Source organism: Manacus candei, unplaced genomic scaffold (genome assembly GCF_025592945.1).
Source record: "Manacus candei isolate 608988 ecotype Guabito, Panama unplaced genomic scaffold, ASM2559294v1 h1tg000076l, whole genome shotgun sequence".
Lineage (NCBI taxonomy): Eukaryota > Metazoa > Chordata > Aves > Passeriformes > Pipridae > Manacus > Manacus candei.
Genome location: NW_026138124.1, coordinates 9,788,998 through 9,805,782, shown reverse-complemented (window position 1 = coordinate 9,805,782; position 16,785 = coordinate 9,788,998). Strand labels below are relative to the sequence as shown.

General features: G+C 43.4%; 1 protein-coding gene across 9 annotated transcripts in view; it reads left to right on the top strand.

Moving 5' to 3' along the window:
- The window catches only part of BCAS3 (BCAS3 microtubule associated cell migration factor), a 314,510-nt gene that overhangs the window by 25,921 nt on the left and 271,804 nt on the right, over window positions 1–16,785 (top strand). For all 9 annotated transcript variants that reach the window (XM_051809393.1, XM_051809391.1, XM_051809392.1 and 6 more), the window contains 2 exons: window positions 9,827–9,934; window positions 11,564–11,640. In XM_051809393.1, the coding sequence (XP_051665353.1) occupies window positions 9,827–9,934; window positions 11,564–11,640 (185 nt within the window). The remainder of the gene's footprint in view (window positions 1–9,826; window positions 9,935–11,563; window positions 11,641–16,785) is intronic.

Here is a 16,785-nt window from a genome sequence, read left to right as displayed (position 1 = left end):
GGAGGTTGGTTCAGTCAACTCCAGTCTTAGATTACAAGATTTGCAAATTGAAGGAGAGCCCAAAAAGCAGGAACATGAGTTTGGGTTTTGGGGAGGTTTGTGCAGACGTGCCTGCTGGTTCCTGGTGACAAAGCAAACATCTTTACACGCACACAGAATTAGTTGATGGGCTTTGGTGCATATTAATGAATTTTCTGGCTGGAGAAACATGAAGATATTCTTGTTTTCCCCCATATGGGTTGTTGAAGCCACAGTGTGGAACACACTGGATGTGTAAAACACCTTCAAATACTCCAGAGATGTCCAAAGTACATCAAATGTGCTTTTTGTTGTGCTCAAATGTAAATGCACCAGTATCTTTAATTTCAGTAAATGCTTCGTTTTAGCCAAGGGAGAAGTTTTAAGGGAAACCAAGCAGGATAATTTTGATTTATTTTAGATTATTAAGGAATAAATGCTGGTTTGAGTGACTGCAGATCTGCCCTCCAGTAGATAATACAGGTAACAAGAAAGCTAAAAAAAAAAATAGAAGTGCCCATGGCAGGAGGGAAATAAAAGTGTGTGGAGGAGCAGAGGAAGGGAGAAGGGGCAGGGAAGAGAGAGCTGAGTAATTGCAGTGTCTGATGGAGGAAACCACCTCTCCTGAGCACAGAACATTTTAAACACTTTAAACCTGATGACTCAAGTGTTTACCCCATCATGCTTAATTATGTGTTACCAAACTTTGTTTCTAGCCTAAAGATTTTTTTTTCCTCCCTTATGTTTTTTTTTTTTTTTTTTTTGGTTTTTACATTAGCTGAGCAGTTTATCACAGGGAGGGGGCAGAATTCCTGGAAGGAAATGCAAACCAGGCTTGTCTCAGCACAGCTGTGGGTTTGTGGTGGTTCTGGGGTTCACTGACTGGCAGCAAAGACACCTTAAAACCCCTCCTCACCCCCTGAGTGCTGCCACCTCTGAGCTGCTGCTGTGGCACCTCAGCTGGTTGTGAAGGAAAGGGGATGGCAGAAATAATCCAAGTATCAAATAATGCTCTTTTTTTTGTTTTAGTCACACAGATGATTTCAGTCACCTGGTTTGCAAACAGCTGCTCACAAAGTGCAGCTGAGTCAGCTGGAGGGTGAAGGTGGGAGTGAGCACAGAGGGTGGAATTTCTTGGGTTGACTTCAGCCCTGAGCTGTGGCCTCACTCCTTCCTGTAATGTTTTATTCTGTTGCCCACCCCTCTTTTAACAGAGCAAAACAAAGGAGGGGAAAGTCCTACGAGTGATTTGTCCCAACCCCTGCGTTCCTGATGGGAACATTTCATCTCCTGTTAATGAATTGTTCAGCAGGAGATGGGAAAAAACACCCTGAAGATCTCCTTGAGGTGCAACTCAGGTCGTGGAATCCCAGAACCCCAGACTGGTTTGGCTTGGAAGGGACCTTAAAGATCATGTCATTCCAAGCCCATGTCGTGGGCAGGGACACCTCCCACTAGCCCAGGTTGCTCCAAGCCCTGTCCAACCTGGCCTTGGACACATCCAGGGGCAGCCACAGCTTCTCTGGGCAACCTGTGCCAGGGCCTTAATGGGATAAGGATCAGGTGTAGCTGATTGAGCAATGAGTGGCAGAAGATTAAAAAGTCAGAGTTTGGGGCCAGCAGACCTCGTGGAGCTCAGTCGGTTGTCCACGCTGCAGCCTCTTGGCTCTCCAGCATATATTTTTAGAAAGAAGCATTAATTTGATGGTGTCAAGTGATGGAAAATTTTGGATGACTTGAAGAATTGGATGGAGGTCACTTAAGGGCATGAGAAGCAAGAGGTAATCTTTTTTTAATCATGGGAGGAGAGAGGAAATTAGGGTAAATTAAAGAAGGAGGAGTAGCTGGAGCAAACAAAATGTATAACTTTGGCTAGCCAGCATTTTTTTTTTTTTTTTCCCTGCTGATCTGTTTACAAGGCAAATCAATTGGCAGCAGATTTTCAGGAAGCATGTTTTATTCACATGGCTACTGCAGATTAAATCCTGCTAACCTTAACCCAACTGCAGCTCAGGAATGTGCTCGTGGGAGCGCTCAGGTTTGGGTAGAAAGCAGCTCTGTGTGAGCAAGAATAGAAAAAAGTGATTAAAGCATTAATATTTTCTCCCATTAATGTGTTAAAATCACTGGGCAATGCTAAAATCCAGTGTCCAGCTCCAAGTGTCTGGTGGCTTTTAATGTTTAAAATGAGTTGGCTGTGAAATGGTTTGTCAAGGAGCAAAGCTTTGGGGAAGGGTCCCCCAAGGGAAGGGAGTGCATGAATGGAGCCCTTGTTCACAGTTCTCACCCTGCTCAGGGGGACTCTCCCCGGGATATTTTCCCTGGAATGCCTTTGCCCAGGCCGTGGTGATGCCATGGGCTCACCTGGCAGTGCCAGAGGCTCAGCCATGCCATGGAGAGGGCAAAGGGTGTCACCACTCTGGATCTAAAACACAGGGGTGGGCAGCTGGTTGTGATTTTCCATTGTGTTGGACACCATGACATGGATTTCATGAAGTCTGTTGAATATTTGTGGTCTTTTATTGAAGGCTCCACAAAACTCAGCCGGATTTTTCTCCCCGGCCTCGCTTTTTAAAGCCTCCCAAGCCTGGGTAAGTTTAAATTTCTAGAGAGCAAACTTTAATTGGTTTTGGTCTAAAAAAGTACAGTAGAACCTTTTAAGCTGGGCAGAGCTCTCTCAGTTCTGTTACCTTTGAGGGATTGAGTCCCTTGTGCTGCTGGAAAAGTGTAAGGAATCATGAAGTGCAGAGAGTGGTCATGTCAACTGCCCTGCAAAGATTTCCTTCCCTTCCAAATGAAAAACATTATCCTTGCAGGAAAATTCAGTTCTTAGCAGGTTCTGTGGTAGCTTTAAAGATCCTGAGAGGTGCAACCCCTGAATAAAGTAGCTCAAATTGCTTGTAGTGATGTTGGATGGGATTGCTGTGTGCTAAAGATGGAATGCTCTTTATCTTAAAAAGAGCTCTTCAGATCCCAGGATTTTTTTTCTTGGGAGTTGTTTCTGTGATTATAATAAACTTCAGCTGGCTTTGTGATGCTGAAGTGGTGTTTACTGGCAATTCTGTGAGTTTTCTCACAGTTCCAAGTGCCAGGAGATGCAGCTTTAAAGGAATAAGGTGGTGTTTCCATGTGTAAATACCCAGGGTAGGAAAGCTCTGGTGTTCCTCTGCCACACCAAATGTTTGCCTGAGCGAACCAGAGTAAGAAATAACCTTTGAACTATAATAAACTGCTAATCTTGGATCAAAACTGGAAGAAAACGAGTATTTGGGGTCAAGCTTTGACCAGTTGGTGAGAACTATGGGTAGTTTTGACCTTCTCAAGCTTTGATTTATGGAGCTGTAAAAAGATAACCCTTTTCCAGGCGATCCTTGGGATAGTGAGGAGATGTCTGAGCCGAGGCACACAGTTTCATTTCCCTGCCTGTGACGATCCAGGAGGGGGTGGAGGGGGAGGATAAATAGGAGGATAAATGGGAGGATAAATGCACATCCAGATCCAACCAGCTGGAGCACAAACCTCCCCCCAGTAACTCAGAAAGCAGCACCACGGGGAAAAGATAATGCACAGCCCCATTCCAGGGGCTGCTGCTGCTGCTTCCAGGGCCACTCCAAGCTCCCCTCTTAAATTATTCAACACTGTAAACGCTATAAAGTTAATTAGAAGAGGAACAAACTCCGCGAAGAGAAACGTGGTTTCTCGGGGAGGGGACAGGAGGAACCCGGTGAAGGAGAGGAAATTTCTTCCTGGCAGGGCTCTGGTGGTGGAGCTGGGGTTGAACTTTTTACCCTAATTACGTCCCCACCGATGCCTGCAGGGCTGGAATCAAAGTGGCCCTTCAGGCCCCGCCGAGCCTCTGATGTGGGGGCCGTTTGTTGTGTGTGCCGGGAGAGAAAACGGGAATATTGTGACAGGGGCGCTCCGAATCTCTCAGCTACCACCCACCTCACTTGTTGCCTACAAAAATAGAGTAATTGTTTGCATCTGGGGTGGGTTTTTTTGTCCCTCTTGGAAATAACTGTTATAAATCAACGTGACAGAGCCGGGGAACGGCCGGGGATTAGGTTTTCTTGTATGTTTGAGGGTTGTTTCTGTGTTATATGCTGCAAGGAGGATTTAAAGTGCTTTGCAAACCAGCAATTTCAGGATGATTTAAGTTTTTGGGTTTTTTCTGAGGACCAATCAATCCATAGAAGATGCTGCTTAATCTCTTTTTTTCCCCTAAATTAGGGCTGTCACTTCTCACTGGTAGTTGGAGCAGCTGATTGCAAACTGCTTCAGCTTCCACCCCTTGTGTCTGAATTGTTCCACAACTGCTGCCACTTGAGGTACTCACTGCAGCTTGACAGTATTTGAACTTGGCATCTCTCAGTAAATGCCATTTTCTCTCTTACCCTGGGCTCTCCGAGTCCTTCTTGTCCTTTTTCTCTCCTTCAAAAATATCTCATGTGCAGAGAAAACGTGTGGGGAGTTTGCTGAGCTCAACCATTCACACGTGGAGGAGGCCCCTTTAAATCTCCAAAGTACAGAAAAAGACAATTAAAACATGATAAATGGAATCCAGTAAAATCTGATATCATTATTTTTTCCCTCAGTTCTGTGGGCTGTTTTTTCTTTTGGAGCACAATGAATAATATTTTAGTAGCTTTACAATTCCGAATTTAAATGTAGAACGCAGTAACTGTTTCTTCAGTAATTCAAAATAGAAATTTAAAAGGCTCCTACTTCATGAAAAAGCTGTAAGGCATGTGCTTAAAAATTATCTTGTTTAATCCCTTCTTTCTTTAAATTCTGACCAGGTAATACATTCAAAATATCACCTGAGGAGACCCCTTGTGCATTTTTGGGTGGTGATTTTAAAAGGAATTGTGATTTAAGTTATTAATAGAATATTTGTGCTGTATAATTATCCTATTTTACAGAGGAGGTATTAACAAAATAACACTGAATGTTTCAATCAGTTTTGCCTGCCCAGTTTGAATGAGTGTATCTGACATTTCAGCATCACTCTGTTGGGTGACTGGGAATATGGTATTTCTGTGTGCCTTTCCTTGGCAGCTGTAATTCCCCCTGGGAACATCAGCCACATTTAACTATTAAATTACTCCAAATTTAATGAAAAGTTCTCCAGGAAAGGATGTGGCTTCACCGAGAGAAAGGCTGCAACACAAACTAATGCTTTCTTTGGTGTTAAGCGATTTGTGGAGGATTTCAGCTTTAGGAGCAGTTTAAGGAAAAGCAGGAGATTCCTTTTGCTGCCCATGGGGCTCCGTGTTCAGAGGAATTATATTCAGGTATCATTTCATAATGTCAGAGCTTTCGGCGAGTTCGTTTACGGTGAGAATTCTGTCGAACGTGGTCTGTGTGGAGTCATAAAGCAAAGCAAGACATAAGAACATGTAATTAATGGGCACCTGGGGAAAATTGGACCTACCTGGTGTGACCAGAACCTCGGAGCTTTGTTGTTCCCGGCACTTTTATGCTTTACCCATCAGATCTGAGCTCATTCCTGCTCAGCTTTGGTTCATACGCACCCTAAAACCCTCTCATTATTTCTTGGAGATGGGATTGTTTTCAAGCTACTCCAGAGTTGTAATTTGAGCCATATACTAGCATCGAAACAATTAAGGTTTAGCAGAGCCCTCAGCAGCTGACAGATCCCTTCTCATGATCCCTCTCCTGCAACCCGAGGCAGAGGCCGCTTAATTCCGAGGTGATGAAGTGTTGCACAACCCCAGGAGTTCCCTGGGCCGTTAAGGACACCAAGGGCAAACATATTTTAGATGGAACAGGTCGGGACAAGGGTTTTGTGCTTAATGTTGAATCCCCAAAGTGGTTGGTGCGGGCTCGGGGACGGCGCTGTGGAGCCGCCGGCTTAGCGTGGCCTTTGTTGGGGGTGATGGCAGGTGAGGGCAGGAGATGCCAGCGGGCCTGTCAGCCCCATGAATCACAGGGGGAGAGCACAGGAAGGGAAAAGCAAACCCGAAACCCAGAGAAATCTGTTACAAGAACCGACAGGATGGGATGTTTGGTCCCTCAGAGTGCTTTTGCCGTGTTAACAGTAGCAGGTTGTTGAGTATTCCCCCACAGAGAAGCCTTCAGTGTCCGTGGGCTGCAGAGGAACAGGCCTCAAATACACACAGTTAATTGGAGATGTGTTGTGTTAATCAGCTGCCCTCTGTATTACCTGTCCTGTCTTCTGATCAGAAAATACTGTCCATTAAAGTGCCTGAAAATAGAGCAAAAATAAAAAGCTTTGGTGTTGGTTTGGAGTGTTGGAAGTACTGGCAGTTTATAAAGTCTGGGCCTGGCTGTGGCTCCACAGGATTCTCTACTTGGTGAGATTTGGCTGGAGCTGAGCTGTTCCACCCTCAGTTTGCCCTCAGGGTTGTGCCCCCAGAATTCTGATCTTTTCCTATTAAGCTGTGACATCTGGCTGTTGATCTGCAAAGATTGCTACACTGTTGGGTTTGGGCCATCTTGGATGATCTTGAAGGATCTTTGTGGCTGTTTTGGCAGTACAAATGACTTCATTTCGTTCATTGCATTTATTTCAGTGGTGAATTCTCCTTTACAGTAAAGAAGGGCAAGACAACTCTTTAAATTTACTTAATTTTGTGGTTTTGGGGGAAACATCTGCCAAATTGCAGCTTAATCATAGAAATCATGCAGCTGATCATAGAAATGTTAACCTTTGGTAGAGGTGTGATAAATGCAGCTGGGTTCTGCTCTGAAGTTAATCTGTGTTCTCAGACATTGACAGAAATCTCTCCAGTTTTGTGTATGTTTGTAGAATGACCAAAGGCAGCCAGGGCAGGTTTGTAAATTGGGTATAAAAGCAATTGGGTATAACACCAATATGTGCACAAACCTCTCTGTTATGTGCCCATGAGATGATGAAAATGATGAAGTAAAGGATAAAGTGGAACTTTTTTCCCTGACCTGACAGAGTTGATCAGAAAGTTTGAGGGAGATGCAACAGTGATGTTTGTGTCTCTTGGTATTTAGCACAAATATTTTAGTGCTGTATCGAATAATTCCCTGCCTTGTATTTAAAGGATTAGATTTTAGTAACATGTGTCTAAGGTTGGTACAGGTTTTTCTTATTTAGAAATAAGTGTTCCCATGCTTTTCTGCAAATTTGTGGTGCACTTAAAATGTCTCTGCTGCTTTGTATTTCTCTGGTGCACACACATTTTGGGGGAAGTGGCACTTTCTCAGAAATCTTCCCCTGCTTTTCCTGGTTTGGAATGAATCTGTTAAGTACCATGAATTAGAAAATTACTTACAGAGTGGAGTTTTCAAGCTTTTGTTGTGCAAGGGTGGGATGCAGAGAGGCCATTAGATAATGAAAGTCCCAGTAAAAGCTTTTTCTGCACTGGTGTTTAAGGAATGAATAGTTGAATTTATTTATTTTTTTTTTTTAAGTTTTCATTCTGTTGTGCATCCTTCAGAAAGAAGTTGAGAATTGCAGTACTGATGAGGGCTCAGAGGAGGACTAGGGCTGGAAAACAAACCTTACAACTTCAGGCTTAAAAGTCTTTTTCACTCTATTAGTTATTGCCTGGATTGCTCTGGGTCATTAGTGACTTACACAAAAGATAAGTGAATGCAATGAGCTTTTCTGTGTTGTTGACAGAGACACAGAGGCCAAAAAGCAGAATATGTACACATTCTGTCTTGCACTGAGAAGTGATTTCATAAAAATGAAACGATCTAAATGTTGGAACAACTCACCATAAAAATAGAGGCCCCATTGTTGGTCAAAGTCTTTTCAGACAAGATTGGGTTGCTTGGTAAAGAATCATTTCTTTGAGCTCCTGGGACGTTCTGTGCGTGGCCTGGAAAGAGAAGATGGTCCTTCTGGTCTTGAAATCTGTTAATCTGAGCAAACTTCCAGGGCCCTTGAGGAGAACAGCATTGCCTTTGTGGTCTCAACAGATTAATAATATTACTCCAAAGATCACAATCAAATCGTGCTTCAGCTTCCCCGTGGAAAGGTTCAGGCTGGGTTTTTCCCAATATACCATTAATTAACTCTGTCCTCTGGGTTTGTTTTGCTTTTCTTCCCTTTCAGAGTGCTGACCTGTCCATACTTCATGTCCCAGGCCAACTTGGACAGGGTTTGGAGCACCCTGGTCTGTGGGAGGTGTCCCTGCCCATGGCAGGGGGTGGAACCGGATGAGTTTTTAAAGCCCTTCCAACCCAAACCCTTCTGGAATTCTGTGATTCCATGATAATACTTGGTTGTTGGCACCAGAACTCTGTTACTGGTTTTTACCCAGTGTGGTTGAAAAAACCAGTGGTAGGAGGGTCTTACCATGATCAACCAAAGGAAAGTAATAATTATTATTATCATTTGAGCGACAGGATTATCACCCACAACTTGGAAAAATGGGACTGTTCAGCACAGGCTGGTGTGGAAATAGTGATTTTATCAATTCTGCTGAGAGAATTCTATCTGTATCAACTTTGGTGATTCCTGATTTGAAATCAGGGTCTGTGTGCCCTTCTAGCAACATCACTATTTGCTGTAGGTAACAAATTACTTTAATTAAAGAAGTTTTTTGTGTTTTTGAGCAGCAATGAACTTTAATGTGAAGGAATTAGACTGTTTCACTGTTTTAAAAGTGTTTTTGAAGAGCCTTTGAAATACTGGAAGTAATAAATAGCACCCTCTAGTCCTTAGCCCGGGTATGTGCCTAGAAAAATGTATATTTTGGGAAGAATTGAAGTAGGCAAAATGTCAAGCCTTATTTTTTTCCTCTTATTTCTGTGCCAGTTGTGTTTCTGTGCATGTCCTGGGTGTCACCCATTGCTGGATGAACCAGCTCATTATCTGGAGGCACAAACAGTTGGCATTTGTGCCCCAGCCCTCCTGGATGTTCTCGGGCAGCTCCGAGGGTGTCATGGCAGGAATTGTGTTAAACTCTGTAAAATAAAGCAGATCTGGGCAAGGGGAAACACCCTCTTTTTACCAATGCTCAGGAGATGTTTGCACAGCTGGCAGCTCGTGCTCCCTCCTGTTCCTTGACCCAGGAGGAGCCAACATTTTAATGTGTTCCTGGAGGGGGAAGAAGGTGTTGTGGAACGGAGCTGCCACATCAAAGCCTCTGCTCAGCCTGGAAAATGGTTTCCACCACTGCCTTCCCCGGCCCTATCGGAGCACTCAGCACTTTCTCCCACTCAGCCTTTTTATTAAGAAATGGCCTGGAGAGAGTTTTATTTATATTGAAATGATAAAAGTGACGCAGAGCAGTTGAAAAGATCTGTGTGGCTCAGGAGACGAGGCCGTCAGGGATGTGATGTGAATTCTGGGTGATGTGCCCCTATCAAACCAAGCCATGTGGGTGAAGGAATTCCTCCCTGGAGGACAGTGTTGCTCTCTGGAGTAGTTTTTAACTGGAATGTCCTCTAAAATTTCCTGGCTTGTATTTTGCTGCTGTTCCCAAGTCTTCCTTGTGGCAGGAGAAATCATGTGTTTGATCAGTGGTTGCACAATAAAGGTTCGTGACCGTCGTGGAGATCATAATTCAGTTTTCAGCAGACCTTCCCTCTGTAGAAGGCTTATATTGACCCTTTGTTCTCCAGCATTTCTCCTTGGATTGCTGGAATTACGAGTCCAACCTTGGGTCAAGGGTTGGACTTGATGGTCTTGGAGGTCTTTTCCAGGTTTAATGATTCTGTGATTTTTTTCCTTCAGCGTGCTCAGCAATATAAGGAGGCTGAAATAATTAAAAAGCAATTTTTAAAATACCCTTATTTCCATTAAAATATCTTTTTTTTTTTTTTTTTAAATTCCTTTCAGCACCAGCCCTCCCTACTGCTGTGTGGATCTGTATTCCCTGAGAACAGGAGAGATGGTCAAGTCCATCCAGTTCAAAACTCCCATTTATGACCTCCACTGCAACAAGAGGTAAGGAGGGGGTTACTCTGCATTGCTTCTGTGTTAGGGCATGGAAAATTTCAATAATAAATACAATTATTCTGTCTTTCCTGCAAGCACAGCTTTGGTTCTGCATTTCTCGTGGAATATTTCAGCTGGGATCTCCCAATGTGCTTCCCCAATGGCTTTTGTTTAAGGAGCTCAGACCATTTTGCATCTGAAATCATTTAAGCTCCTTTCAGGGTGAGCAGGAATCATTGAAATCCTTGATCATCCACCTACAGCTGGAGAAATGGGATCATGGAGAGTTTAACCAGCACTAAGGGGTTTATGTCCCTCTCCTTTGTGCTCCCTTGTCGTGTCAGACTCTGCCTTCCTGCCCAAAGCATTCCTGGTGTGCAGGCTGTGGTTTGCAGGGAATGATGTTCCAGTGAGTCAAATAATAAAGCTGCATCTCTCAGTTGGGGTGGAGAGAAAACAGCTCTGCAGGCTGAGGATCCCAGAGCTCAGACAGAATCTCTCGTGCTCACGGAATCACGAGTCCGGCTTTTTTTCTGAGTTAATTTTAAATTCACATCTCTGCCAGACACGCACAAAACTGAACCCCCTTGTAGTTTTTAAGGCAGAAGAGGAGTCCCAGGATGCCTGTGGGAGGATCTGGCTGATCCCTTGGCACTGCTGGTGGGAGGATTTGGGGCAGAGGCTCTGCTCCCAGCCCCTGGTGCTGACGTTGGTGCTCCTCTCGCTCCGTGTTCCTGGGTTGGTCCCTGCCTGTCCTCAGGTCCCCCTGGACGTGGTGCAATCACATCCCTGCCTTAAAGGGAGGGCACTGAGGGAAGAAATTCCTGCTTTCCTTTGGAAATACCCCTTTGCTGCCAGAGCTGATGGTCCTTCACCAAGGCAGGTGGATAATACAAATAGGCAAGAATAAGACGTGGTTTATTCCAGCCTGTCATACAAGAGTTTAAAAACTTGCTTTGGGGAAGTTCTCAGTGTGGGAGAAGGTGTATCCTGGTTATAAAGCTTCCACATCTGCATCTTTGGCCTCAATTTTTCAGGCAGCAAAGTGTTTCCTGCATAGTTTTTGCTCTTTAGTTCTGGTGATGAGCAGGTATTTTACAACAAAAGTGTGTCATGTACAAGCAAATACATAAACATACACCTGTAATTTTGCTTATTGACACAAGTTCTGCTTCTCTCAGCTGTGTTTGTGTGCTGATGTTCTTGGTATTAAACCCTCCCCTGCTCTTAGTAAATGAAATGGTTTAATAACTTTGCAGCGAGACGGGCAATGGGATTATTTCAAATTTAGCTCCTGTTCTGCCCGTCGTTGATTTGATTGTTATTTGAGTCAGTGAAAGTAATTCAGGGTTTGTTTTATTTTTTTGCAATCCCATCCTTTGTTTTTAATGGAGCTTTTACTGCAGGAGGCAGATCATAAATGTGTTGCTGGGCATCAGATCTGTTGTGCCTCCTGAAGTGAGGGTCGTGTGGTCGGGAGGGGAGAGAACCCTCAGTAACTGCCAGGGGTGGGTAACGTGGCACTTCATCACTGCAGAGTTCCTGTCGATGCTTTTGGAATAATTACATTTGGATATTGAATCTTTAAGCCCATGCATTTAATGCCTGCAGCACGTGCTCCCCTTTCTGTGTTTGCAGGATCCTGGTCGTGGTCCTGCAGGAGAAAATCGCTGCCTTTGACAGCTGCACCTTCACCAAAAAGTTCTTCGTTACCAGTATGTAAAAAAACCCCAAAGCTTGCTTTTTTTTTTTCTGTTATTCTGTGCTTTGTTTTGTTTCTGAATCCTCAAGGCAGGTCTCCATGTCTTCCTTTGGACTTGCAGGAAATCTCCTGCTCCAGAAGCCCCCAAAATGTTACTCTTTGAATCCTCGTCTCCCTTCTGTATTTATTATTGCTGGGACTAATTTCTCACTGTTGTGGATTATTAATTATCAATTTAGCACATTGACATCCAGAAGGAGCTGAGGAATTCTTTTGTTCATTCTGTACAAATACATGTAAAAGACTCAGGACTGGAATTTCAGATTATCCATGTAAGCAGCAATTAAAACCACATCCACAGTGATCTGCCCACTGTTCATGTTTGGTTGTTCTTTAGCCTCAGGTACTTTGTGGGGTTTTTTTAATGTGTCTTTATTTTACCAGGCCCCAAAGCTCCAACAGCTTATGATTTATTTGGAAAGGTCAGAGTTTTATTATTCCAAAGGAGAGTGTGAATTTTTCTGGACGTATTTTCAGTCACAATTGGAAAAGTTCTAAGTTATCTTTTGTGTTATATGTGTATTTATAGGAAAATCTCGTTGGGAGAAGCTGTTTCTTGGGATAGTTTGAGGGAAAGCAGCTTTCTGCAGTAATATTAAAGTTGCCAATAGGTGTCAGGTTCTTCCTATCCATGGATGGAAGATCCTGGAAATCTGCTGGGGTTCAGTGACAGGAACCAAGTGGGAAAAGACTTATTTGTGTCCTTCTATTCCTTACTCCTCTTGGAATGAGAATTAGGGTACCAACCTTGCTTTATTTTAGATCAAAAGTAAAAAAACCCCACAAACTCTCAGTTAAATGTGTATTTTGAGAATTTTGGTACTATTTTTATTCCAGTTAATTTATTGTGGATTTTTTTTTTTCAAAGGTACTGCAGTTGTTTTTAGACATTAATTCACTGGCCTGTATTTTGAGGAACAGGGTAATCCTATTCCTTACCCTGACTTTGATTTGCAGTGCATTTTTAATGGAACAGCAGCAGAACTTAAAGAGGATGAAATAAAACTTTGGGAGATAAAGAGCAAATGAGTTGAAAAATCCCAACCTCCTGAGCTGTCCCTAATCACAATGTATTTCTCAAGCTGTGCTGCACTTTTAATATGAGAAACTCAAGATTTTCTCTAACTGTTACATTTCTGGGGTCCCAAATTTGATTAAGAACACCCTTATTTTTGGGGTGTTTTGGACCATCCCAGCCCCTCTCAGCTCAACAGTGGCCTGTGCCCCAGTGAGTGGGCAAATCCAGGTGCTTTTTCCCTGGCTAACTGGATTTCTGGGAGCTGTGCCCAGGGTTCTGCAGCTCCCTGGTTTCCCAGGGTGGGTGTCGTGCCCCGACACGCCGGGGCTGCAGCAAAGCTTTTGTCTGAGCTTTCCCCATTTCATGTGCTGAAATCTCCTCCACCTGAGAGTGGATCTTTAAAGGCTTAAGTCACTGTGCTGGGCTTGGAATGGGATGTAAATGAGCTGCAGGGATTTTTGGGAGGCAGCCAACTGGCCACAACTGGGCTCTCTTGCTGCCTTGGTAAAAAAAAATTTATTGCAAGACAGTGCCAGTTTAAATTGAAAAAGTAGAAATCCCTGAATAGGAAGCTCAGGAAAAGGTCTTTTAAAGTCTTTGTTGCTATTCTTGGAGCATCCCTGCTCCTCAGGACAGCCTGGGGAGCATCTGGATCACCCTGGTCACCTCAGCTGGACAGTGGCTGTGACAGTGTCACCGCCTGCCCAGGGAATTTCTCAGCATGAAGAGGATTCTCAGCTGTGATATTTGACTGCTTTTGGTCCTGAAAGGTCAAAAATATTAATGAGGATTACTGGCTCTCTGAAGACTTTTTTTTTTTATGGTTTAAACCACTGTAGGAAAAAAAATAATCTTATTTTTCAAGCCAGTTTGGTTGTGATGTGGAAATCACATCTTCCATCAGAACCAACCCCATGGTGTGGGAGCCTTGGAACCTCCCTGAGGCAGCTCAAAGGCAAACATCCAACAGAAGCTCTGCTCTGTTTTGTTGGCTACACATAGAAATCAAATGCAGAAGGTACAATTAAAAGCAGTGTCAGGAATTCTGAAGTCCCTCAGAAATGCTAATGCAGCTGCCTTGCACGTGAGGAGTGTTTGTCTTTCTGTTTTTTGGGGGTTTTTTTGTGGTTGAATGTGTAGCTTAATATATTGTTACAATAAATACACCATAAAATATTCAGGATGTAGAACACGGGCGAGTTCGTGCTGCTGTTGGAATGTTTAGCTCCTGCATTTCCTGCTTTTTTTCTGGAGCAAATTTGACATAGTACTAACCTTTCTTTTCCCCTCTGCATGGGATTAGATGGAAATGAGCTGATTTGACCGGGCTGGCTGAGAGCCAGCAGGTTTTATTTGTGCCTTTTGTGACAGAACCTCGGGGTACAGGTGCTCCAGCCTGGGGTGAGGGGATTTAAGGCAGGTGCTTAAAGGTGGAGGGAAAACATACTGGAGCCATTGTGGAAAAATGACCAGGATATCCCATAATCTACCCTGTGGGGTGTTGTGATTTTTAAATGGGAAGGCAGAGCATGGGTCTGCAGAGAACCTGTGGCAGTGACTTCCATCCATCACTGTTCTCCCAGCTCCTTTTCCCTAGGAAAGGCCTTGCTCCAAGGGGAGGATAAAGCCAAGCAGTACCTTCACATCCTGCCCTGTTTTAAGTGCTCACGTGGCCAAACTAAAAAAGAAATTCATTTGATGCTTCTGATCAGAAAGTGTTGCCTTTCCTAGTTGTGAGTGTCAAGGCGTGGATTTAAAATAGATTTTTTTAATAATTAAGGGTTTTACTGTGGCTCGTTTCAGAGCCTTTTCTGAACTCTGCACGTGATCAGAAACCAGAGTGATGTAGAGGCTTCCTCCCCCCTCCTTTGCTCTGAACAATAGCTGCAGAAAAGCTGAATTTCATTGATTTCTATTCCATCAGTGCTCCCTCAACCCATCTCCAAAACTGCTTACTGAGTGAGCGCTGATGGTTATGATGGATACTTTCTTCTCCATGAAGAATATCCTTCCCACCCCCTGGGCCCTGGCTAAAGATGAGCACAGATAACATCATGCATGTGGCATCATCTCTGGGGCTGATAACGAGAGCCTGCTCAGGTTCTCCTGCCCTTCCACTCCTCATATTGATAAATCCTCCATCCATCATTCCCCAGGGATGGAGACAGTTATTGCAGCCATTAGCTGGCACCACATTTCTATTGATGCTACTTAGAGCCCTGAGAGGTAATTTTCCAGATTTTAGTCAGAGTATTTCACTGTGTGCAAGGGTCTCCAAAGGCTCACCCAACCACAGGCCTAAAGTTATTGGGTGGATGTTGGATGCACCTCTCCAAGGAAGGGAAAAACCCCAAACCAAAGGGTGTTGGATGCTCTGATTTGGACTTGGTGTTGCTGTTTGCACTGACATTCACACAGGAGGGGTGACTGGGTGGTTTCAGTTTGTCTGGAAATCATCTTTTTGGGGCATTTCTGGTAGAATTCCTTTCCCTGAAGGGCTCCCAGGGAGCTCTTTGCTTTGAAGTGAAAAACATTGGATGTCTCCTGAAAAGGTTTAATGGCTGAAGAGTCACGTTCTTGAGGAAGTTCTGAGTGTACATTTCCCTCCTCAGCTGTGCCCAGTGAGTGGCATTTATCCTGGTTATCCCACACAGAATAATTGGGATAATCATTGCCAGGATTCCTGTGTCTGTGGGGGAGATGGAAAGTCCTGGAGGCAGGTGGGGAACAGCTCCTGAGTCACAGTATTTTCTTGATCAGTGAAGAGGAGCCGAGTGTGTCCCTGTGAATTTAAACACTTTTTATCTTTATGCACACTCATATATATGAACACATAACCCTTCATGTCATTTTTATGCCCCTTGCCTGAGAAATGTTGATTTGATCTTGCTTGTACTTTTTAACAGCGTTTTATTTATAAGAGTGTTTCTTCCTGGCTGTGGGAACCAGTGTCTCACCATTCCAGGATGATGTTGAAAGACTTTCTGAAGGGGTTTTTTAGGGCAGATTTATGGAAACAAATGACTTGGTTGCTCACAGGAGGTTTTGCTACGTTGCAGGAAAATAGAAATACAACACAAAAACTGCATCAAGTCCCCGAGATGTGAATCTGTCACATCTCCTGGCTTTGACAGTTGTAAAAATTACATGTAAAACAGGAAGTGCTGTTTGTTTCTAGACAAGTTATTTCTATCTAAAGCACCCAAATCCTTAATGTTAAAGGCCAAACAAAGCCATCTCACTCACGTTGTCCTGCCCAGGAACAGCAACCTCAGTGCTAACATTGTTATTTATCACTGTCCAAGTCTCTGAACAAAAAAAAGTGCACCTGAGATTAAACATTGTCCTGAAATCAGGCAAATTTGTGCTAAATTAAACAGCCAGGCCTAAGGAACATTAAGGGTATTTTTGGTAAAAGCTCTGGGGTTGGTCTTGGACCTTTGGAGTAACAGTAAAATCATAGAATATCCTGAGCTGGAAGGGACACAGTGGGATCATCAAAGTCCAGATGCTTAAAAATACCCTGATAGAGAGGACAGGGAAGTAGTAAAAATATCTCTGTAGTGAAAATAATAATAATAGCAACAATAATAGCTATAATAATGCTAGTAATGGTAAGAATGCTAGTCATAATGATGATGATAATTTTAAAAAAAATAAATCTGTGTTACTTCCACAATTATCTGTGAGGGAATTTAGTTCTTCTGCTCCAGGACAGCACAAAATCATGGAATGGTTTGGGTTGGAAGGGACCTTAAAGCTCATCTCCTTCTCCCACCCATTTTATGGGTGATGCTTGAACAGAAGGAAGTACAAGAACAATAGAAGAGTTTTGGAAAGTATGTGACAGCGTGAGAGGAATAACATTTACACAGGGCCTTACATCTAGGAGGGACCCAGAGGAATTTATAAACAATATTGCTTTATACAGTTTATAAACAAACAAAAAAATTGGTTCACTAAAAAAAAAACCCAAACAAAAACGAAACAACAAAACCAAAAAACAACCCAACAAAAAATATTAGATAAAACAACTTTTATGATTTGTTTTCCTTGAAATAAACAATGCTTTTGCTACAG